Source organism: Ursus americanus, chromosome 22 (genome assembly GCF_024610735.1).
Source record: "Ursus americanus isolate L20-20 chromosome 22, mUrsAme1.1.p, whole genome shotgun sequence".
Classification (NCBI taxonomy): Eukaryota; Metazoa; Chordata; class Mammalia; order Carnivora; family Ursidae; genus Ursus; species Ursus americanus.
The window spans coordinates 2,017,768-2,035,133 of record NC_142148.1 but is presented as its reverse complement, the minus strand read 5'-3'; the positions used below and the strand labels follow the sequence as shown (position 1 = coordinate 2,035,133).

At 54.6% G+C, this 17,366-nt stretch overlaps 1 protein-coding gene across 1 annotated transcript in view; it reads left to right on the top strand.

Moving 5' to 3' along the window:
- Positions 1-17,366, top strand: part of CDH4 (cadherin 4) — a 532,131-nt gene that overhangs the window by 403,711 nt on the left and 111,054 nt on the right. Inside the window, exon 4 of the mRNA XM_045795334.2 lies at positions 8,220-8,393. Within this exon, the coding sequence (XP_045651290.2) occupies positions 8,220-8,393 (174 nt within the window). The remainder of the gene's footprint in view (positions 1-8,219; positions 8,394-17,366) is intronic.

Below are 17,366 nucleotides of genomic sequence, written 5' to 3'. Positions count from 1 at the left end.
CAGACAAGGGCGTGTGCACGGCCCAGCCTGGAAGGTGGGAGAGCAGGCACAATCGGGGATGTTAGACCCACTCCTTCCTGTTATCTGCCAGAGCAGATCGCAACCACAGACTCCCGCCCCTCCTGAAGCCGTGTCTGGGCATTGGGGGTCCGCAGGGCTGCACTGTCAATCAGAGAAATTAGGTGGCGCCAGGTCCTTCCCGAGGCGGTGCCAGCTCAGGGGACAGACACAAGCAGGAGGGGCCGGGCGCATGTCGTGAGACCCACCCCGAGCCCCGTGGTTGAGAAGAAGCCTCAGACACCAGCAGACCTGGCGCCCGCGTGGCATGTTCCACAGGGAGCTAACTTGAAAATGTTTCCATAAATTTTTTTATCAAATCAGATGGATTTGTTCCCATGCCGGTTCCTCAAAAATGGAGGGAATTTGAGGTGCTGAGGAAGCGTCCAGCAGGTCAGCCCCAGACCTGAGGACAGCGTGGGATGGCCTGTCGGGGCAGCAGGGCGTCTGTCATCTGTGACCCCATCTTCGGGGTCTTAGAAATGCGCTCCTCGGGATCTGGCATGGGGGGATTTTGAAGCCGTTTCCATATTTGTTCTGCCTCCTGAGGGGAGTGACTTCTGAGCTTCCTCTCGGGAGAATAGCCGAGGCTCCCTTGACCGCCGCACTTTGCAGAAGCAGCAAGTGCCCCCTGTCTAGTGACCTGCACCTGGGAACCAGTCCCGGCTCCCAACCTCCTGCTCTCGCCTTGGCCTGTCTGTTCACGACGCTCTTCACTTGGCCTTGCCTACACGCTGCCCTTTGTCAAGTGTCCCTGTGTCTCTGCGAGGCCTTGCTATCCACCGTGGAGCTGGTGCTTGACCCCCAGCGCCCCCAGGACCACGTCCACCATGCAGACCACTGGGCCCCACCCTGCAGAGCCTGATAGGTCGGGTCAGGAAGGGGTGCAGCGGGACCTGCCATCTGATGCCCACCTCAAACCCAAAAAGTCTGGGAGGGCACCCCAGGGAAGACACCCCGAGCTTCTATAATGAAGACAGACTCCTCATTATTTATGTTCCCTTGTTTACCTTCACCTCTGATGTTTTACGAGTCAGCCCATTTACTTAACAGCCAGTGCTCACACTTGGCTCCTAATAATTCTGTGTCCCTAACAGGTGAATGGTTAGATAATAGAAAATATGATGAATTACCACTTTTTGCATGTAGATTGGACGAGGTGCGTATGATTATAGCCTTCCCCCGACACTATTTTTCTTTTTTTTTTTCTTTAAAAAAAAAAGCGATAATTTAAATCCTGCCTCGGGTCAGTGTTGCATTATTCACCTTTCACTGGTGAATCGATGATGGAGGGAAATGACCCAGCTTCCTCCTCATCTTGCGGCGTCCCTGAGGACCTCACCTGGAAGTCACACTCAATTACACTCATCATCAGACACAGAGAGAACAATCCTCGGGTACACGGAGAGCAAGACCGGGCGGCACAGAGCTGCTGGGAGCGTAGGAAGATAACGTGCCAAGCGAGGCGCCAGCGGGGGGAAGCCAGGCTGGGGGCAGAGCCAGCAGGGGCTGTTGGGGTGCAGGCTTGGACGGGTGGGGAGTCGGGGTGGACATGATGGCTTTTCCAACACGCAGCTTGCCTGTGGCTCAGGGGCCTCAGTCTTGGTGAGGCAGAAGCCTGTCGTTGTCAGTGTTTTGTCCTTCTGTTCTCGGGTCCCTTACCTCCCACCTCTTTCCCTAAAAGAGCAGTGAGTGTGCTGAGTGCGAGGGCTTCCTGACGTGATCCCAGAGAGCCTGCCAGGAGACACCTGCCAGGGCCAGATGGGAAGGAAGGACCTTAAGGCCACCCGTCCTGAGTCCCCCAGGACCCCATGTGCCGTGGACGGCCAGCAAAGGGACCAGCCCGACAGCCTGCGCAAGCATGGGATGCCACCCTGTCCTGGTGAAGTCGGCGCCCTTCGATGCAGGGACTGCAGACCCCCACCCAGCAGCGAGGTCACCCTTCCCCAAGTGGAACGAAGCAGCCGCTCGGGGTCGGTGCCTCAGCCCCACTGCCCGCGCCCCAGCTGTCCAGGTGGCCCCAAAGCACAGAGCTCGAACCAGGCCCAAGAGTGAGGAGATGGAGGCCCAGAGGCAGTAAGAGACGCACCCGAGGCCCCGCCCCAGGCACGGGACCCAGCCTGAGAAAGTCCCCTTGGCTGTCAGCTGTCCTAGGGCGCGTCGGCAGAACGTCTCCAAGGCGAGCACGACGGAGACTCGGTGGAGAGAGGTGGTCGGAAAGGAGACGCCCTCTGTAAATAAAAGCTGACGAAGAAGCAGCTCCGGGGCTTCAGCGGCGAGAGCCTGGGCTCTGTACGGTCTGCGCGTCAGGGAGGCGCTCCCCACCCTTCATCTGCCCCTTTCGGGAAATGCCCCCGTCAGTGCGCTGAGCAGGGTGGGCTGTGTCTGGGGCACCCGGGCACCTAGAGTGTGTCCAGGGAGGGACCAGGCATAAGCCAGGGCATGGCTGGGATGTGTGTGGGGTGGGGGAGAGGCAGGCAGGAAAGGCAGGTGGGGCTGCACCCACGTGGCCAGGGAGACCAGAAGCCCGAGGTGGTGAGGGGACTGGGGGCCCCCTCCCACCCCACTGTACCCTAATCTGGGGGCAGAGAGCCCATCCGTCCTGCAGCCAGAGATTGTGCCCTGCCCTTCTTGGGGAGACCACCATGGCCAGTTTCGACTGCTGGGGCGGACTCTCACGCCTGCCCATCTGGGGACACCAAACTCAGCCTGGAGCATCCAGAAAGGAGCCCATGTCTCCTCCCTGGGCTGCATCAGGACAGCCACCTGTGCTCGCTCCTGCCTTCACCTGGGCTGTCCTACACCTCCCCACCCATCACCCCTGGCTCGGTCCCTCCCCCACTAGCCAGGCAATTTGGACAAATTCCTTCTCCTTGTGCCTCAGTTTCCTTACCTGGACTATAAGGTTACAGCACATCCCTAAGCCCACCTGCCCTCAAGCCTGTCCCTCTGAACACTTGGGGCTCATTCCAGGCTAAGCCACCACCCCCAGGTGTCCTGGCTAAAGCCTTCACTACGCTCTCCTGTCTGAGCCCCTGGGAATCCAGTCCAGCATGACTCTTCTCGGGCTTCTTCTCTCCACCATGAACCTGACAATGGGGCTGAAACCCCCACCCATCTGCCCAGTGCCCTGGACATCACCTTATTCCCCACACTACCCCCTGGTAAGGGCCTCCTCGGTTCACAGAAGAGGAACCAAGGCTTGGGGTGCAGGGGGCAAACAAATACTGAGGGGCCAGTAAAGAGCAGTCCGGAAAGAGCAGCTCTGCCGACCCTGGGATGCTGCCCTCCTCCCCACTCTTCTTCTGGGCCCCAAACAGCCTTTTAACTCTGCCTGGTGTTTGAGGCCCCATGCTGTCCTGCTTCTCCGTCCACCCCTTGGCCATTCCTTCCCAGCCTCATTCCCCCCAATGACAAACTCCTATTCACTCCTCAATACCCTACCCAGGTATAATATCCCCCATGAAGCATTTCTGCCCTCCCCAGTGGATTGAATTGCATATAACTGGATGCCAGTTTGAACCCTGCCTGGTCCTGGCTCTGTGCTGATCACTGCCCCGTGGAGAGAGTGGCCAGCCTGAGGACTAAATCGGAGAGAATCTGGGCCCGTGGCTCCCCCATGACCCGCGGCAGCCATCACTGCCGTCAGGGCTCCGGGCCTGCCACTCCATACGAGCACTTGAGGCTAGAGGCTGAGGGTCAGTTGTGTTTTGGTGCTCGGGAAGTGTGTGGAACCCCACATTTAAGTCCGTCCGCTTCGTTTGCTCCATGCCGGGTGGGTGGCTGTGACGCCCTACAACCTCCCAGGCAGGGCAGTGCCCATGGTGTGGGGCCAAAAGAATCCCCCAGGGCAGGGCGGAAGGTGTCCTGCCCAGGCAGGGACAGGGAGCCATTGAGGTCCTGGGCCTCTGGGGCCCGAGCTGAGCCGTCACAGGACTTGAGGGAGTGGGCAGCACTCTGGGAAGCTTGCTCCAGCTGCCGTGTGCACAGGGGTTCCCGGGGGCGTCCAGTGGGGAGGCTGCTGGAAGACGGGACACGGAATCTGAGCCCACGCAGGCAGGAAGGGCACCAGGAAGAGGAGCGGATCCAGGGGCAAACTTCAGGTGGGAGTTAGGAGCAGGGGCACAGCCCGGGGTGCAGCCCAGCCTCTGTATGGACGGCATGGCCAGGCCTTTGGCCCCAAAACACAAGATGAGCAGAGCCTAGACCTGGCCGTGCTGAGGCTGAGAGCTCTGTGGAGGGTTCTTGTGAAGGGATCTGCAAGCTGCCTGCAGGTCCAGGAAATCAACCTCGTAACTACGTCTTCTGGGATACCCAGTAAGAGGACATTGAGACCAGGTGATTTCCTCGGGGGTCTCTGTCCTGTCTATGGGCCCCTGTGAGCTTGGTCGGATCCAGAGGCCAGTTCAGCAGCCAGGATCCTCCCTGACCGCCCCCCCCCCCCCACGCCAGTAATGGGACCTCTGACTTGGCTGAGCTGTCTGTCTGTAATGACCCAGTGATGGGGCTTGGCTAGGCTGTCATGATGCCAGGCTTTTGGTTTTGAGAACATTGTGACATGTTATAAACATGCACGCAGAGGTGCAGACACATGCATGTGTGTATTTACACACGTGTGCATATATACACATGCACCACATACACGTATGCACATGCACGCGTGTATACATGTATGTCTATACACACGTGCCTGTGTGTTCACATAGACGCTCGCGCACACGTGTGCGTGTACACGTACGCCTGTACGGGCACATACATGTGTGCACGTGCCTGTTTGTACGTGCGTGCGCACACAGGTGCATACGTAATTGTCAGCGACAGGAGCACGGAGGTCACGTTCACACCGTTCTCCAACACTTCGCCAGCGTTTACTCAGCAGTACAGCGTTCAGGAGCGCGCCGGGAGCATCGGCAGGTGTCATCCGTTGGGAAATCCGGAATACTGAGAAACAATGGAAACGCTGTTTAGAATCGGTGTGATTGTGCATCAGCGTCAGGTGTCACGTGCTGCGTGGGCCGGGACCGCGGCACGTCCGGAACGACGTGCCGGCTGCGCTGAGGTCGCTGATGACCCGCACAGACGTCTCTCCCCAGGGAAGCAGGTGCGTCTTCCAGGCCGAGGCTGCACAGGTCTGGCAGTGATTTTCACCAGATTTTGTTACTACGTGTGTCTCACAGCTTTAAAATAGTGGCAAATACGGGCAATCTATTTAAACAACACTAGGGAAGTTAACGCCATGCAAGCTCGTCCCAAGCAAACGAAGATAAAGCACTTCAAGAAAACAAAACTGGCTTTATGCTCACTGAGGCTGACACGCGGGGAGCTCAGCGAGCGTGTGCTGGTGCCTGAGCATTACCGGCGGGGGCCGGGGGGGCACCCGTGCTGTCTGCACCGTCACTGGGGGAGGCATCGGGGGAAGCCACAGTTGACCAGCACCCCGTCCTGAGGCTGTGCTTGTGGCTGGGGCTCCCTGCCCTCTCAGGCAAGGCTCCCCAGTCCGGCTGGCTGCCCTCAGGCAGACACTAACCAGCCTCTTCTCCTGGGGCCGGTGCCTGAGGACCGGTGAGCTAGTTACCTGTGGGGGGAGCCCCAGACAAGATAGGGGAAAGCCTGCGTGCCCTGGAGGCTCCGTAGCACGGACAGCAGGCAGTTCTCCCATCTCCAATGGGGACAATGATTTGTGCCCAGCGCTCCGCACACGTGATTTGAGGAGGGGTAAAGGGGCTGTGACCTCACAGCACAGAGACCCAGCCACGAGGGGTGGCCCTCTGCCAGGTGCTCTGGCCTCCGGGTCTGACTCCCGGCGTTCAGTTCCTGCCTCTGCCTACCGAGCTACGTGAACTTCGGACGTCACTTAGCCTCTCTGAGCTCCCCCCACCTCCCTAATAAAGTGGGGTTGAGGACACTTCCTACTGAACCAGGGAGAGAGGGTCTCGGTGGAGACCCCGTGGAATGCTCAGTGCCCCGAGGCATCAGCTACTCACAGAGGCGGGTGAGGAAGGCGGTTGTCTGGGCCCTGGCTGTGAGGGGACAGTGTGAGGCCAGGACTGTCCTAAATGCTGTTCTGTGAAGCTCGTCGAGGAAACTAGAGACGTGACCCCATCGCTGTGCCATCGTTAGAGCCTGAAGATGAGTCACGGCACCTGTAGCTTGACTTGAACGGAAGTTGGTATCATGTCACATTGCATAGACATCAAGGCCACGGGGATGTGCACACCTTGCGTGGCTCGTTCTGACGCAGGAGGGGGTGGCCTAAGGCTTTTGGTTTTCAAACGCTTGACTGCGGGAGCTCGAGACCCTGAGGCAGCTGGGACCCTGCTGGGGAAAGTCCCAGCGGGGCTGTCACCTTCCAGTGTGGCTTGTCCAGATGGGTTTTCCCATTGATTCTGGCATTGGGGGCGGATATGAGATTTTATTTTTTCATCAGTTAGGCAGTTTTGTCTGTGTGTATCTAACTTATTCCTATGCAGCTCTTTTGCCAAAAAGAGTGGGCCAGGTTCTCGATCCACAGAGGGCAATGGTAAGACTACGCAGGGCCATCTTGCTGGATGGACCTGGAGCTCAGGCGGAGAGCGGGACCCGCCGTGGTTGGAGTGAGGTAGCCAGATAGCCAGATGCCGTGGGCTGTCCCTGTCCAGGTGTCTCTTTGCCGTGTGAGCTCCGACGGGCAGCGTGTCCCTGGGGGCCTGCGTGGGGGTCTGCGCCAGTGCCGTGCGTGTCCGTGGGGGTCTGCTGGCTTCTTTAATCATAGAAAGTCATATATGTTGTAATACTCAGAAATACAGAATGGTGAAAGGAATAAGTAAAACAAAATAGCATAAACCTCACTGGTGATCAGAGAAAACCACAGTTGACATTTTAATGTATTTCCTTCCAATGTTTTCAGTGTCCTTAAAAAAAAAAATGGGGATTTGGTTACGTGTACACTCCGGTGCCATCCTCCACTTACCATTATTTTATGGGCATTTCTCCATGTCCTAGTCTTCGAAGAGTAGCTGTCCGTGACTGTAATACCCCAAGATGTGAACGCAGCATAGTGCATTTAACTAGTATCTCCTGCTATCAGATCTCCAGAGGTTGTTTCCCGAGATTTTCATTATTTTATGTATACATAATATATTATCAAACATCTGCAATGCACATGTTCACAGGGAGATCCTCACTTACATGTAGTTTTTTGGGACAGCTGTGCAGCTATTGGGTCAAAAAGCAAGACCTTTTTTTTCATTGATGTACAGTTGACATGGAGGACGATTTTGGAGGCTCTGGATGGTCGCTGGCCCACAGCTGGCCGTCGTGGTCAGCACCCAGCAGCCGTGAGCCCCATCAGCATCCAGTCCCAGCGGCTGCCCGACAGGCAGGGGCTCTCGCGTAATTGCCGAAGCAGCCCTGTGAGTTTAGTGCTATTACTACCAGCTCCGTCTTATAAAAGAAGCAGCTGGAGTTCAGAGAGACCGTGAACCTTGGGATGCGCGTAAACACCTGCTGAGCGCCGGGTCCAGCACCCTCCACCATCACGTCTCCTGACCACACGACACGCTCCACAGGCCTGAGGATCCACTTTGTTTAGTCTTGTCAGTTTGATAGGTGAACAGGAGTTATTACTTCAATTGGCGTATTTGATTACAGGAAGATGTGTACATTTTTAATAAGTCTACTGATTTTTATGTTGGTGTTAATTTCTATTCAGGTCCTTTCCCTGTTATCAAAAAGATTTAATTTTTTATTGATTTGCAAGAACTCTTTATATAGTGAGACTGTTAACCCTAACAGATTTGTTGCAAACCACGTTTGCCAAATTCATCAACTGCTTTTAGGGTATGTTTTCATAAACAAGCATTTTAAACTAAAATGCATTTTCCTTTGTGAGTCCCCCCCCCCACCACATTCTTCAGGGATTTAAAAGCTCTAGTTCACCCTATGACTATTCTTCTGTTTTTACAGTTTCTTTCCCCCACCATGTAATTCTGCAATTCATTGTGTGACACGGGTGTCTTTCTAGATTTTTTTCCCTAACACTCAGCCACTTCCCCGAGCGTCATCCAGCCTTCCTCTGTTGATGGAGCACAGAACAGATTCTCTGAACAGATGCCTTTTCCTCTGCGCGAAACTTAACCAGACTTCTTTGGTTCTTCTCTCCCCCCTTCGGGCTAACGCCGCAGAAAGGAAAGCAGAGTGCCGCTCTGGACGCCTCTCAGCCTCCGAACGACATGCTGTTGCCGTGGCCCCAGCACCAGAGCGCCAACGGGCTGAGGAGGCAGAAACGCGACTGGGTCATCCCACCCATCAACGTGCCGGAAAATTCCCGAGGGCCCTTCCCACAGCAGCTCGTGCGGGTAAGTGGAGACCCCTCCCTGCTGGCTGGGGAGGGTCTCGGCTCAGCGCGCCCTCTCCTCCGGGATCTGGCAAGTCAGTCGGTGGGGCTTGTGGGGGGTGGGGGGCACGGGCGTGTCCGGGAGCAGGAGCGAGGGACGGTCTGCACTTGGCGTCTAAACCTTTTCAATAACGAGATGACACAAGACAGAGAAAGATCAGAAGGGCAGTCGTGTCCTCCAGGAAAGCCGGTCCCGCTGGACGTGGGTCATCTCACCCGTGCTGATGGAAGGGGGCAGGGTGGCAACTTGGGGCCTGGCCTTTGACCTCTGACACCGTTCTTTGCTCACAACCGTTTCCAACTCTGACTAAGAGTCTGGAGGGTGGAAAGACAGTGTGTCTGTGATGGTGATGAGGATATTGGCGAGAAGCTGGAAGTCTTGGGACTGAGGCTGTGACCCCAAATCCCGCATTTTGGCTGCCCTCCAGTGGGCTCCTCCGGTGAGCTCCTTCGGTGCACCTGCTCCCAGCCCCCACCACAAGGTGCTTTCCCAGGGAGAAGGGAACGATTCGTTTTGCAAATTTGTATTTCAAAAATCCAGGCCATCAACGCATTTCCTTCTTTCTTTGAAGAAAATTGCAACCCAGTCTGGGGACTGATTTGATAAAATGATGGTGAGAATCCCATTACGTAGTGCCCCATGCATCGTGGACGGCTCACCCCACTCGGCGGAAATGAGGGTCGGCGGGGCATCCTTAAGGGGTTGCTTTCCTTCCTTGGGCGGACTAGCCTGTTTTATTTCCCACTCTGCTCCACGCCGGAAGCTGGGGTGTGTTCAAAATGCAAAGACCAGAGGCCTCTGGGTGGCTCAGTCACTAAGCGTCTGCCTTCGGCTCAGGTCATGATCCCAGGGTCCTGGGTTAGAGCCCCGTCGGGCTCCCTGCTCAGCAGGGAGTCTGCTTCTCTCTCTCCCTCTGCCTTCTGCTCCCCTCGCTCGTTCTCTCTCTCTCTCTCTCTCTCTCATTCTCTCTCAAATAAATGAACTGAATCTTTAAAAATAATAATAAAATAAAATGCAGAGACAGAGCCGAACAAAGCAGGGGAGCCCACGTCAGACGCCCCACCACACACACCACACCCACGGTGAACGGCCGCAAACCTGGCGGAGGGCAGTGTCTGGGATGTGGTGATTGGCAGCAGGAAGCCAGCCTTGGTTTTCCTCCCCAAGCCCAAGCCCCTAAAACCTTCGGCATTTCCTGAGAGTTCAGAGCACTGGAGCGGTCTTTTGTTATGTTAATGACGTGAGACTTTTGGACAGTCCCCTGAGGAAGGGAGGTGGTGGCCCTTTGCCCGGGGAACCAACCCTGGGATTAGAGGCGCCCACGTTCAGCACCCCCCCCCCAAACGCTGGGTCTATGGAGGGGCTGGAGGTTGAGTCAGTCGCCAGTGGCCAGTGACCAATGATTTAATCAATCGTGTCTCAGTAATGAAGCTCCCATAAAAACAAACTGGTAATCTATGGAGTAAGCGTTTTCTGAGTTCCGTGGGCTGCCCTAGGGGATGACTGAGTTCTACAAGAGGGTGGAGGGAACCTCGGATTTACAGCCCATCGGTCGGGAGCACGGGTGACAACCTGGACTCTCAATGGGCGTCTGAGTGGGAGCTGCCTTGTGGGACCGAGTCCTTCCCTGTGGATGGACACGCTCTCCAGGAGCTGGTGTCAGAATCCAGTTCAAGTGTAGGCACCCAGCAGGTGTCACAGAATTGCTTACTGGGGAAAACCCCACCTCAGCGGGCAGAAGCGTTCCACGTGTGGTCGTGTGTGGTCGTAGCAGGAGAGCACAAGAGAGTCTCAGACTCACCGCATGAGGCCGACCCTCTGACCTCGGTCCCCCCTCCCCCTGATGGGGAGCTTCCCAGAGCACCCCCTGCCCTTGCTCGGCCTGACTGGTTCGAGGTTCCCTGTGATGCGGCACAGGCTTGAGCAAAGCACTCAAGGCGTGAACCCCAACCTAGGAGTAGATTCCCAGGAATCCCGTGTTCGGGGGTCTGTCCGCCAACCCCAAGCCGCCGACAGGATGGGGTTCTGTGCCCCCACACACACACTCACCGCCCTCGGGGCCCTAGTCACATCCGACCAGCACTTGTCATTTACCTAACGCTTCCCATTAGTGATTCATTCTTAATATAAATAAATTTATTTTAAGAGGCGACATTATATTAGCTCACAGTTGGAAAGCTGGCATTGTTGGCGATGGGAGAAGCCAACTGTAAGACAAGCATAAGGTGAAGAAAACAGAGTTGATGTCTGGCTGTATATTGTCCACAGTCGGAGTCTCAGGGCTGCCCGGGACTTGTTTACGAGGGAAGCAATGAGCGAGTATCAGAGTGTTCTCGAGATGCGCTGGGACCAGAGGCTTCCTCTTGAATGTCATCAGGATCAAAAGCAAATTGGAAAGGGAGCAAGTTTTTCCTTGTGTGCGTCAGTCTTATATAAAGGCCTGTGCTTGCACCAGTCAGAAATCAGCTTAGAGAACATTGCTGTTCTAGCTCGGAGGTCGGCAGACTTTTTCTGCAAAGGGCCAGATAGTCAATATTTTAGCTTCTGCAGCCAAGCAGCCTCAGTTGCAAATACTCAACTCTTTGCAGTGTGAAAGCTGCCGTAGGCAATACGTAAACTACTGCTGTGTCTGTGTTCCGGTAAAACTTTATTTACAAGAGCAAGCTGTGGGCCAGATGTGCAGATCCAGCTCATCTCCCCACCTCTGGGAAGGGGGGCCCCGGTCCACGGCCCCGGCACGTGGCAGGAACATTACAGTGAGCGCGTGAGCTTGTAACGAACGCCGAGGGTTCTCGTCTGCTCACACCCCGCAGGGTATGCACATGAGCTTGGGCCGGCATCCTAGCACTTCTGGACTATTCTGCTGCCTGGCTTTCAGAGTTTCTGAGGTTAGTGACGCCAGTACAGACGCCCGACACACCCCTCCTCTGTGCCTATCCGCACACACGCCTGTAAAGGTATCAGGAGAGAAAGGCGTTGTAGGCAGAGCCCCTGGCCCGCGAGGACTCCCAGAGTCTGTCTCCTGCTGGAAGGTGGAGAAAAAGACATTTCGGTACTTTCTGCCCCAGGGAGCTGCAGTGGTCTCAGGGCCTGACTGGTCAGAGCTGGAGGCAAGGCCAGCACGAGAGCGAAGTCTCCCCCACCAGCCGGGGGCTCGGCTCCCACACGGCCCCGTGCACATGTTGATGGGGGTGTCACAGGGGCATCTGTGTGCTCTGATGGGGGCCGTACTGCATTTCCAACTGAGCAGCTCTAAAGCAGGGGAACTTGCCCCCCTCCCCAATCACGCAAACCTTGCCGAACCTGGCTTGGGAGAGCAGTGGCCGGCGGGAGCTCTGGACCCCTGCAGGGCCCTGAAGATCCCCTTGCCACTGACACGTCTAACTGGGCACTCAGGGACGGGCACACGGCCTCAGGTGTCAGGTGAGAAAAGCGGGGGAGGAGCAGCAGCAGAGCCTCGCTGAGGGGCGGCCTCTCCTGTTCCCTGGTCTGTCCCATGGCTGCGTTGGAGCACGTTTGTCCTCTGCTCCCAAGACGCCCTGCCGTGTCCAGCAGCCCCCGTAGGGAGGGCCACCTCCATGCCGGGCACAGCCACTCCAAAATAGGCTGTGAGCAGAGGGACGGGGTGTGGGTGAGTGTCGGCTGACTGCCGAAAAGGGCATTCCCGAAGTTTCAGAACTGAACACACTAGAGGTTATTTCTTGCTCCGGTGAAGGTCGTTTGTGGGAGGGCTGGATCTCTACGACGGTCACTCGGGGCCCCGGAATGAGGACTGCAGGACGGGCTGGGCATGGACATGACCACACCGGATGGCCAGGGACACCGAGACATGCCATGCAGCTCTGTCCAGAGGGAAGGGGATATGTGTGAAGCGGGGCTGGTCTCGCCCCAACAGGCTTGAGAACAGGTGTGTCCTGTCCTCCCTGATGCTCAGCTGTGCCTGGGAGCCTGGGGAGGGGTGCCCGCGGCGAGCAGGCAGATCTGATCTCTAGCGCTCCGCCAAGCCTGCTCTTGCTTCACGCGGCTGCCCGGCTTCGTTTCCCGCACAGCACTTAGTACCCCTGACTCCGTGCTCATTGCTCGCGCATGTGAGAACAGGCCTCCCGCGTCCCTAGTGCTGCCCACGGTAGGCGTGGCATTTGCGGAATGAGAGACTGCAGCAAGCCCCGTGCTAGGTGCTGTCTGGGCGCCCATCGGCTCGCGCCCATGGCGGCGGGGGGTCCTGAGCCCTGCTTGCTCTGCTCTCAAGAGTTTCTGGGACGGGCGGGAGATGGAGCGCTTCCCGTGGAGCCGGCCCCTCTGCTTCCACTCGCACACAGGCTTCCAAGCCGAGCTGGATTCTTAGAGGGAGATAGATCTTCAGATTCGTCTTTTCCAAATGGCCTCCAAGTGAAGAATTCAGCACAGAAATACAGACACACACACGTGTGCACACACATGCACACCCCATCCCACTTCATATGCACACACGTGTACCCACCTTCTCCTGTGCTCACTTCCCGCCCCCTCCCCCCATTAAATTCTTCCCTAGCACAGACAAGGGTTTGGGGGTGCGTTTCTGCCCCGTCTCTGTCTGCAGGAAGTTGATGAGTTTCCTGCCAGCGTTTTGGGGGAGGCCGCTCCTGAAAGAAGCCCGAATCACGGCGCGTGTGAATACAACTTGATGGGGATGGGAAGCTGAGCGCAGAGCACCGTGAGGTGCAGCTGGGATCAGCTGCAATTCTGTGCTCATTAAAGCATTTCATTCTGATAAAATATGTTAAATGGAAAAATGGGCGGGAGAGAAGCAGGCAGAACGTTCTTCCCAAAAAACCTCCGTTAATTACAGGCTTTCTCCGTGGAAGGAATATCACGTCCCTCCATAAGCACTAGATGGTTCTGCGATGAGGGGAGAGCGGGGCTCCTGTTTGGGGTGGAGGAGAATCCAGAACAGGGAAGGCGGGCCGCGCTGGCTGGGCCGCGGAGCCGCGAGTGTCCTGCGGGTAAGCCCACCGGAATCAGACCAGGGTCTAAATTAAGTGGGGAGCCAGGAGATGCAGCCACTCACGGAGGCTGTCCCTTCTTCAGAACAGAGGGGGACGCGTTCACAGGCGGCTGATCCCCCGGGAACCTGGACGGAGGCCCTTCCCGCTCTGGAATTCCAGCCCTGGGCTCTGGACGGGGAACCCCATGGGGCCATGCAACGGTGCCAAGCACCGTGCAGGCCCCCAAGATTCAGAGGGGAGAGGACTGGCGTCCTTTCACAGTTCAGGGGCTTCTAGGCTGGCGCCTTGCTGCTTGTCATTCAGAATTTGGTTCCCGCACCACCAAGGTCCGGATCCCTTCACGCGTACATTAGCGGAGCGTTTTGAAAAGCCACTTGCTTTTCTAGCATGTGTGTTAGGTTTGACTTGTGGCAAGATTCAGAGTGAGGATAAAATCAAACTTTTAAAAAGTCTAATAAAAATTCAGAATTTGTTAACTTGAGGGGTTGTCCAGGGCAACTGCGGGAGCTGGCTCAAGATAATGAGGAGGGACGGCGTGCTACTTGGGAGACAAGCCCTTTAATTTTGGAAGTTGGTATTTTAACAGACAGGGACTCATGCAAACCTGTCCTCGGAGCGAGGCCTGGAAAAGGAGCTCTGAATGTCAGATTCTGGAAGGAGATGGTTACATAATCGCTTAGCATCAAGGGTGGCCACGTGGCCAAGATGAGCCGGAGGCCGTTTCTAGAGCAGGGAGCTCACCAGAGCACGGCTGCAGGAGGCTGGGAAGGATTGCAAAAATCAGCCTCCCACCTAACGACCCAAGTGAGCTCAAAACGACCAAAGTCCGCGGCTGGTTTCACATTTCCTTGGTGAGTTTGGCCGCCATTTTGTGCACATACGTTGTGTTCCTTTATATCCAACCACAAATATCTGCTGACCTTCTGTGTGGACATGGATGGGCGGGGCCTTTGGGGCACAGGCCCTGGAGCTCAGTGAGCAGTGAGAAGTGCCCCGGGTCAGGGTCTGCTCTGTGACATATGTGACAGGGACCTGGTGAGTCACCCCGTAGCTGGCCCGGGGTAAGCTCTCCATAGATGTTCATTGGATGTATGAATACATTTGGTGGCGCCAGCTGAGTTCTAACTCACTGTTATCCTACAAAATGTTTGTGGGTGACCTCGTGGTACGAGCATCATAGCGTCCACCTAGGAGCTTAGTCTCTGGCTCTCTGAAGGCATCCATTCATGTGGGAATGACCAAGCAGTCATTATTCACCATCTCATGGAAGTCAGGTGACCTTTTGAAATGTGTTATGTGTGAGTTCTTCCCTTTCCTTTGCTTCCTCACTGTCTCCAGGACAGGCTCGAGCTCCTTAGCGAGTCACACAGGCCCTATGACATGACGCTGCCCCTCGGCACCCCAGACTCCAGCCACGCTGGGCTGCTTGCAGCTTGCCCATTGATCACACCCTGGGTTGCCTGGAGTCCTGCGTAGGAACTCCTCCCTCAGCCTGGACTGCTTTATCACTGCCCTTGACAACGCCCAGGCTGGCCACTCCCCATCTCCTCTGAGAAGGGACCAGCAGAGGCCCTCGCGGGGGGAGCATGGCACTTCCATGGCCTGCCACTGAGCCAGAGTTTTTGATAGTGTTTTATCAGTGATTATTGATCTGTCTTCCCCACTAAACATAAAGGTCCTTGAGAGATAGTCCACCTGCCAAACCCAACACAGGGGACAAAGTAGGCGTCATTAAGTGTTTATCACATGAATGAGTGATACAGCGTTTGTGCTCCTCTCTACTGCTTAGCCTTTCGCGGTCATGTTGAAGACCGTTAGGTTAATTATACAATACTTGAAAGTAATTACATTGGAAGTTCTGCTCCTGGTAGCGGTGGAATAGTTTATATCAGACTAACGCTTCTGAAATAACAATTATAAACCTTGCAAGAAAATTTCTATAACTATTTGAAGTTGCTGGAGAGTGGCCGGTAGTAGACAGGAACTGCTGTGGACTCTACCCTTGAAAGAAGGAAACCGCACTGGCTGAGATCTTGTTTCTGTGCTTTCCGTCTGAGAGCATTCATCCTGCCATCAACAGGTGGCCTGATCTCATGCAGAAAACCAGTCTCTCTGGTCAGAGGAGTTGGAAGATGGGGTTTGGAACTGACAAAGCAGCAGAATGTGAGGGGATAAATTCTATAAAATATGAAGCCCCAGATGGAGACTCCCACATCTGGTTACAAGCTTTGCCCAGTCAGGGAGCTGTGAATATATGAGGGAGACACCAGAGAACCCGGTGAAAAAGCAGCAGCAAGAAGATTGAAAGAACTGAGCAGAGGTGTTGCCTACTGTCTACTGCAAGGGGAACGGATTTAGCTTTGGGTCCAGCCAGTTAACTCCCTGCCGTCACAAAAATCCATGCCGTTCAGAGAAAGATAACAGAACCCGTCTCTACAACGTATCATCCACAATGATCAATACACAAACAAAAATTCCTAGACATGCCCCCAGAAAATAGAAAGAAAACAAAATGTGACCCACAATGAAGAGGGAAAAATTGCCCAGAGAATCTAACTCTGAGATCACTTAGATATTAAAATGACCAGCAAATGGGGCGCCTGGGTGGCGCAGTCGTTAAGTGTCTGCCTTCGGCTCAGGGTGTGATCCCGGCGTTCTGGGATCGAGCCCCACATCAGACTCCTCCACTATGAGCCTGCTTCTTCCTCTCCCACTCCCCCTGCTTGTGTTCCCTCTCTCGCTGGCTGTCTCTCTCTGTCAAATAAATAAATAAAATCTTTAAAAAATAAAATAAGATGACCAACAAGACCTTTGAAATATCCCTTATAAATATGTTCAAGGACTCAAAGGAAAACATGGTCAGAATGAATGAATATGTGTGGAATCACAGCAGACAAGGGAAACTAATAATATAGCCAATTGGAAGTATTGAAACTGAAACGTCCCACATCTCTAATAAAGAACTCACTAGACTGGCTTCTGAGTAGATGATAGAAGGCAGGAGAGTCCCTGCATTTCAAGATAGACCAGTACCAAGCCTCTAATCTGAAGAATGGTGGAGGAGAACTGAAACACAAAATTTCAGCTGGGCAAGAGACACAAGCTTACAGATCCAAGAAATTTATTGAACCACAAGTAGGATAAATACAAGAAAAGCCAAACCTTAATTATTGTCAAACTGATGAAATTTTTTAAAACAGAAATAGAAATCTTGAAAGCAGAGGAAAAGGTGCTGTACATCACACGACAGTGACGACAAGGGCGGGTTTCTCTTCGGGAGGCCGCTGGCGACGAATGCCATTTTCAAATTGCTAAATGAGAGAAAAAAAGAAACCTATCGATCAGAATTCTATATCCAGAAAAAAATGTCCTTCAAAATTGAAGGTGAATTAAGACACTTCTCATAAGCAAACTGAGGGAATTCGTTGCCAACAGACACACAGGAAGTGGTAAAGGGCGTTCTTTAGGCTGAAAAAAAAAAGGATTCAGGCTGGAAATTTAGATCTACAGGAAGGGACGAAGAGCACAGGAAAAGAGAAATTTGTGGATTAAGGTAAAAGATTGCATTTTCTCTTAACTTACTGGAAAGACAGCTGACTGTTTAAAGCCAAGGTATGATGTTATATTGCAGAGTTTATAATTCATAAGATCTAAAGAGATTGTGGAGATGTCACCTCTGCCTTCACAGTCTGCTGCTCTGATGGTCTCCGGAATGGAAGGAGCCACTCCAGGGTGACTGAAGAAGACATTCTGAGTGTCGCCAGCTCATCCTCAATGGAAACATGCCTCCTTAGGGAGGTTCTTAATTATCTAGTAACGTTTTTGTTGAAACTTCCGGACTCCCGCAGTGAGTCAGGGTGGTACTCCCACTTGCCCTCTACCTGCAGGGTGGGGTCTGCCTCTTCCCCAGCCCCCTATGGGGGTGGGGTCAGGCACCGCCCACCCCAGC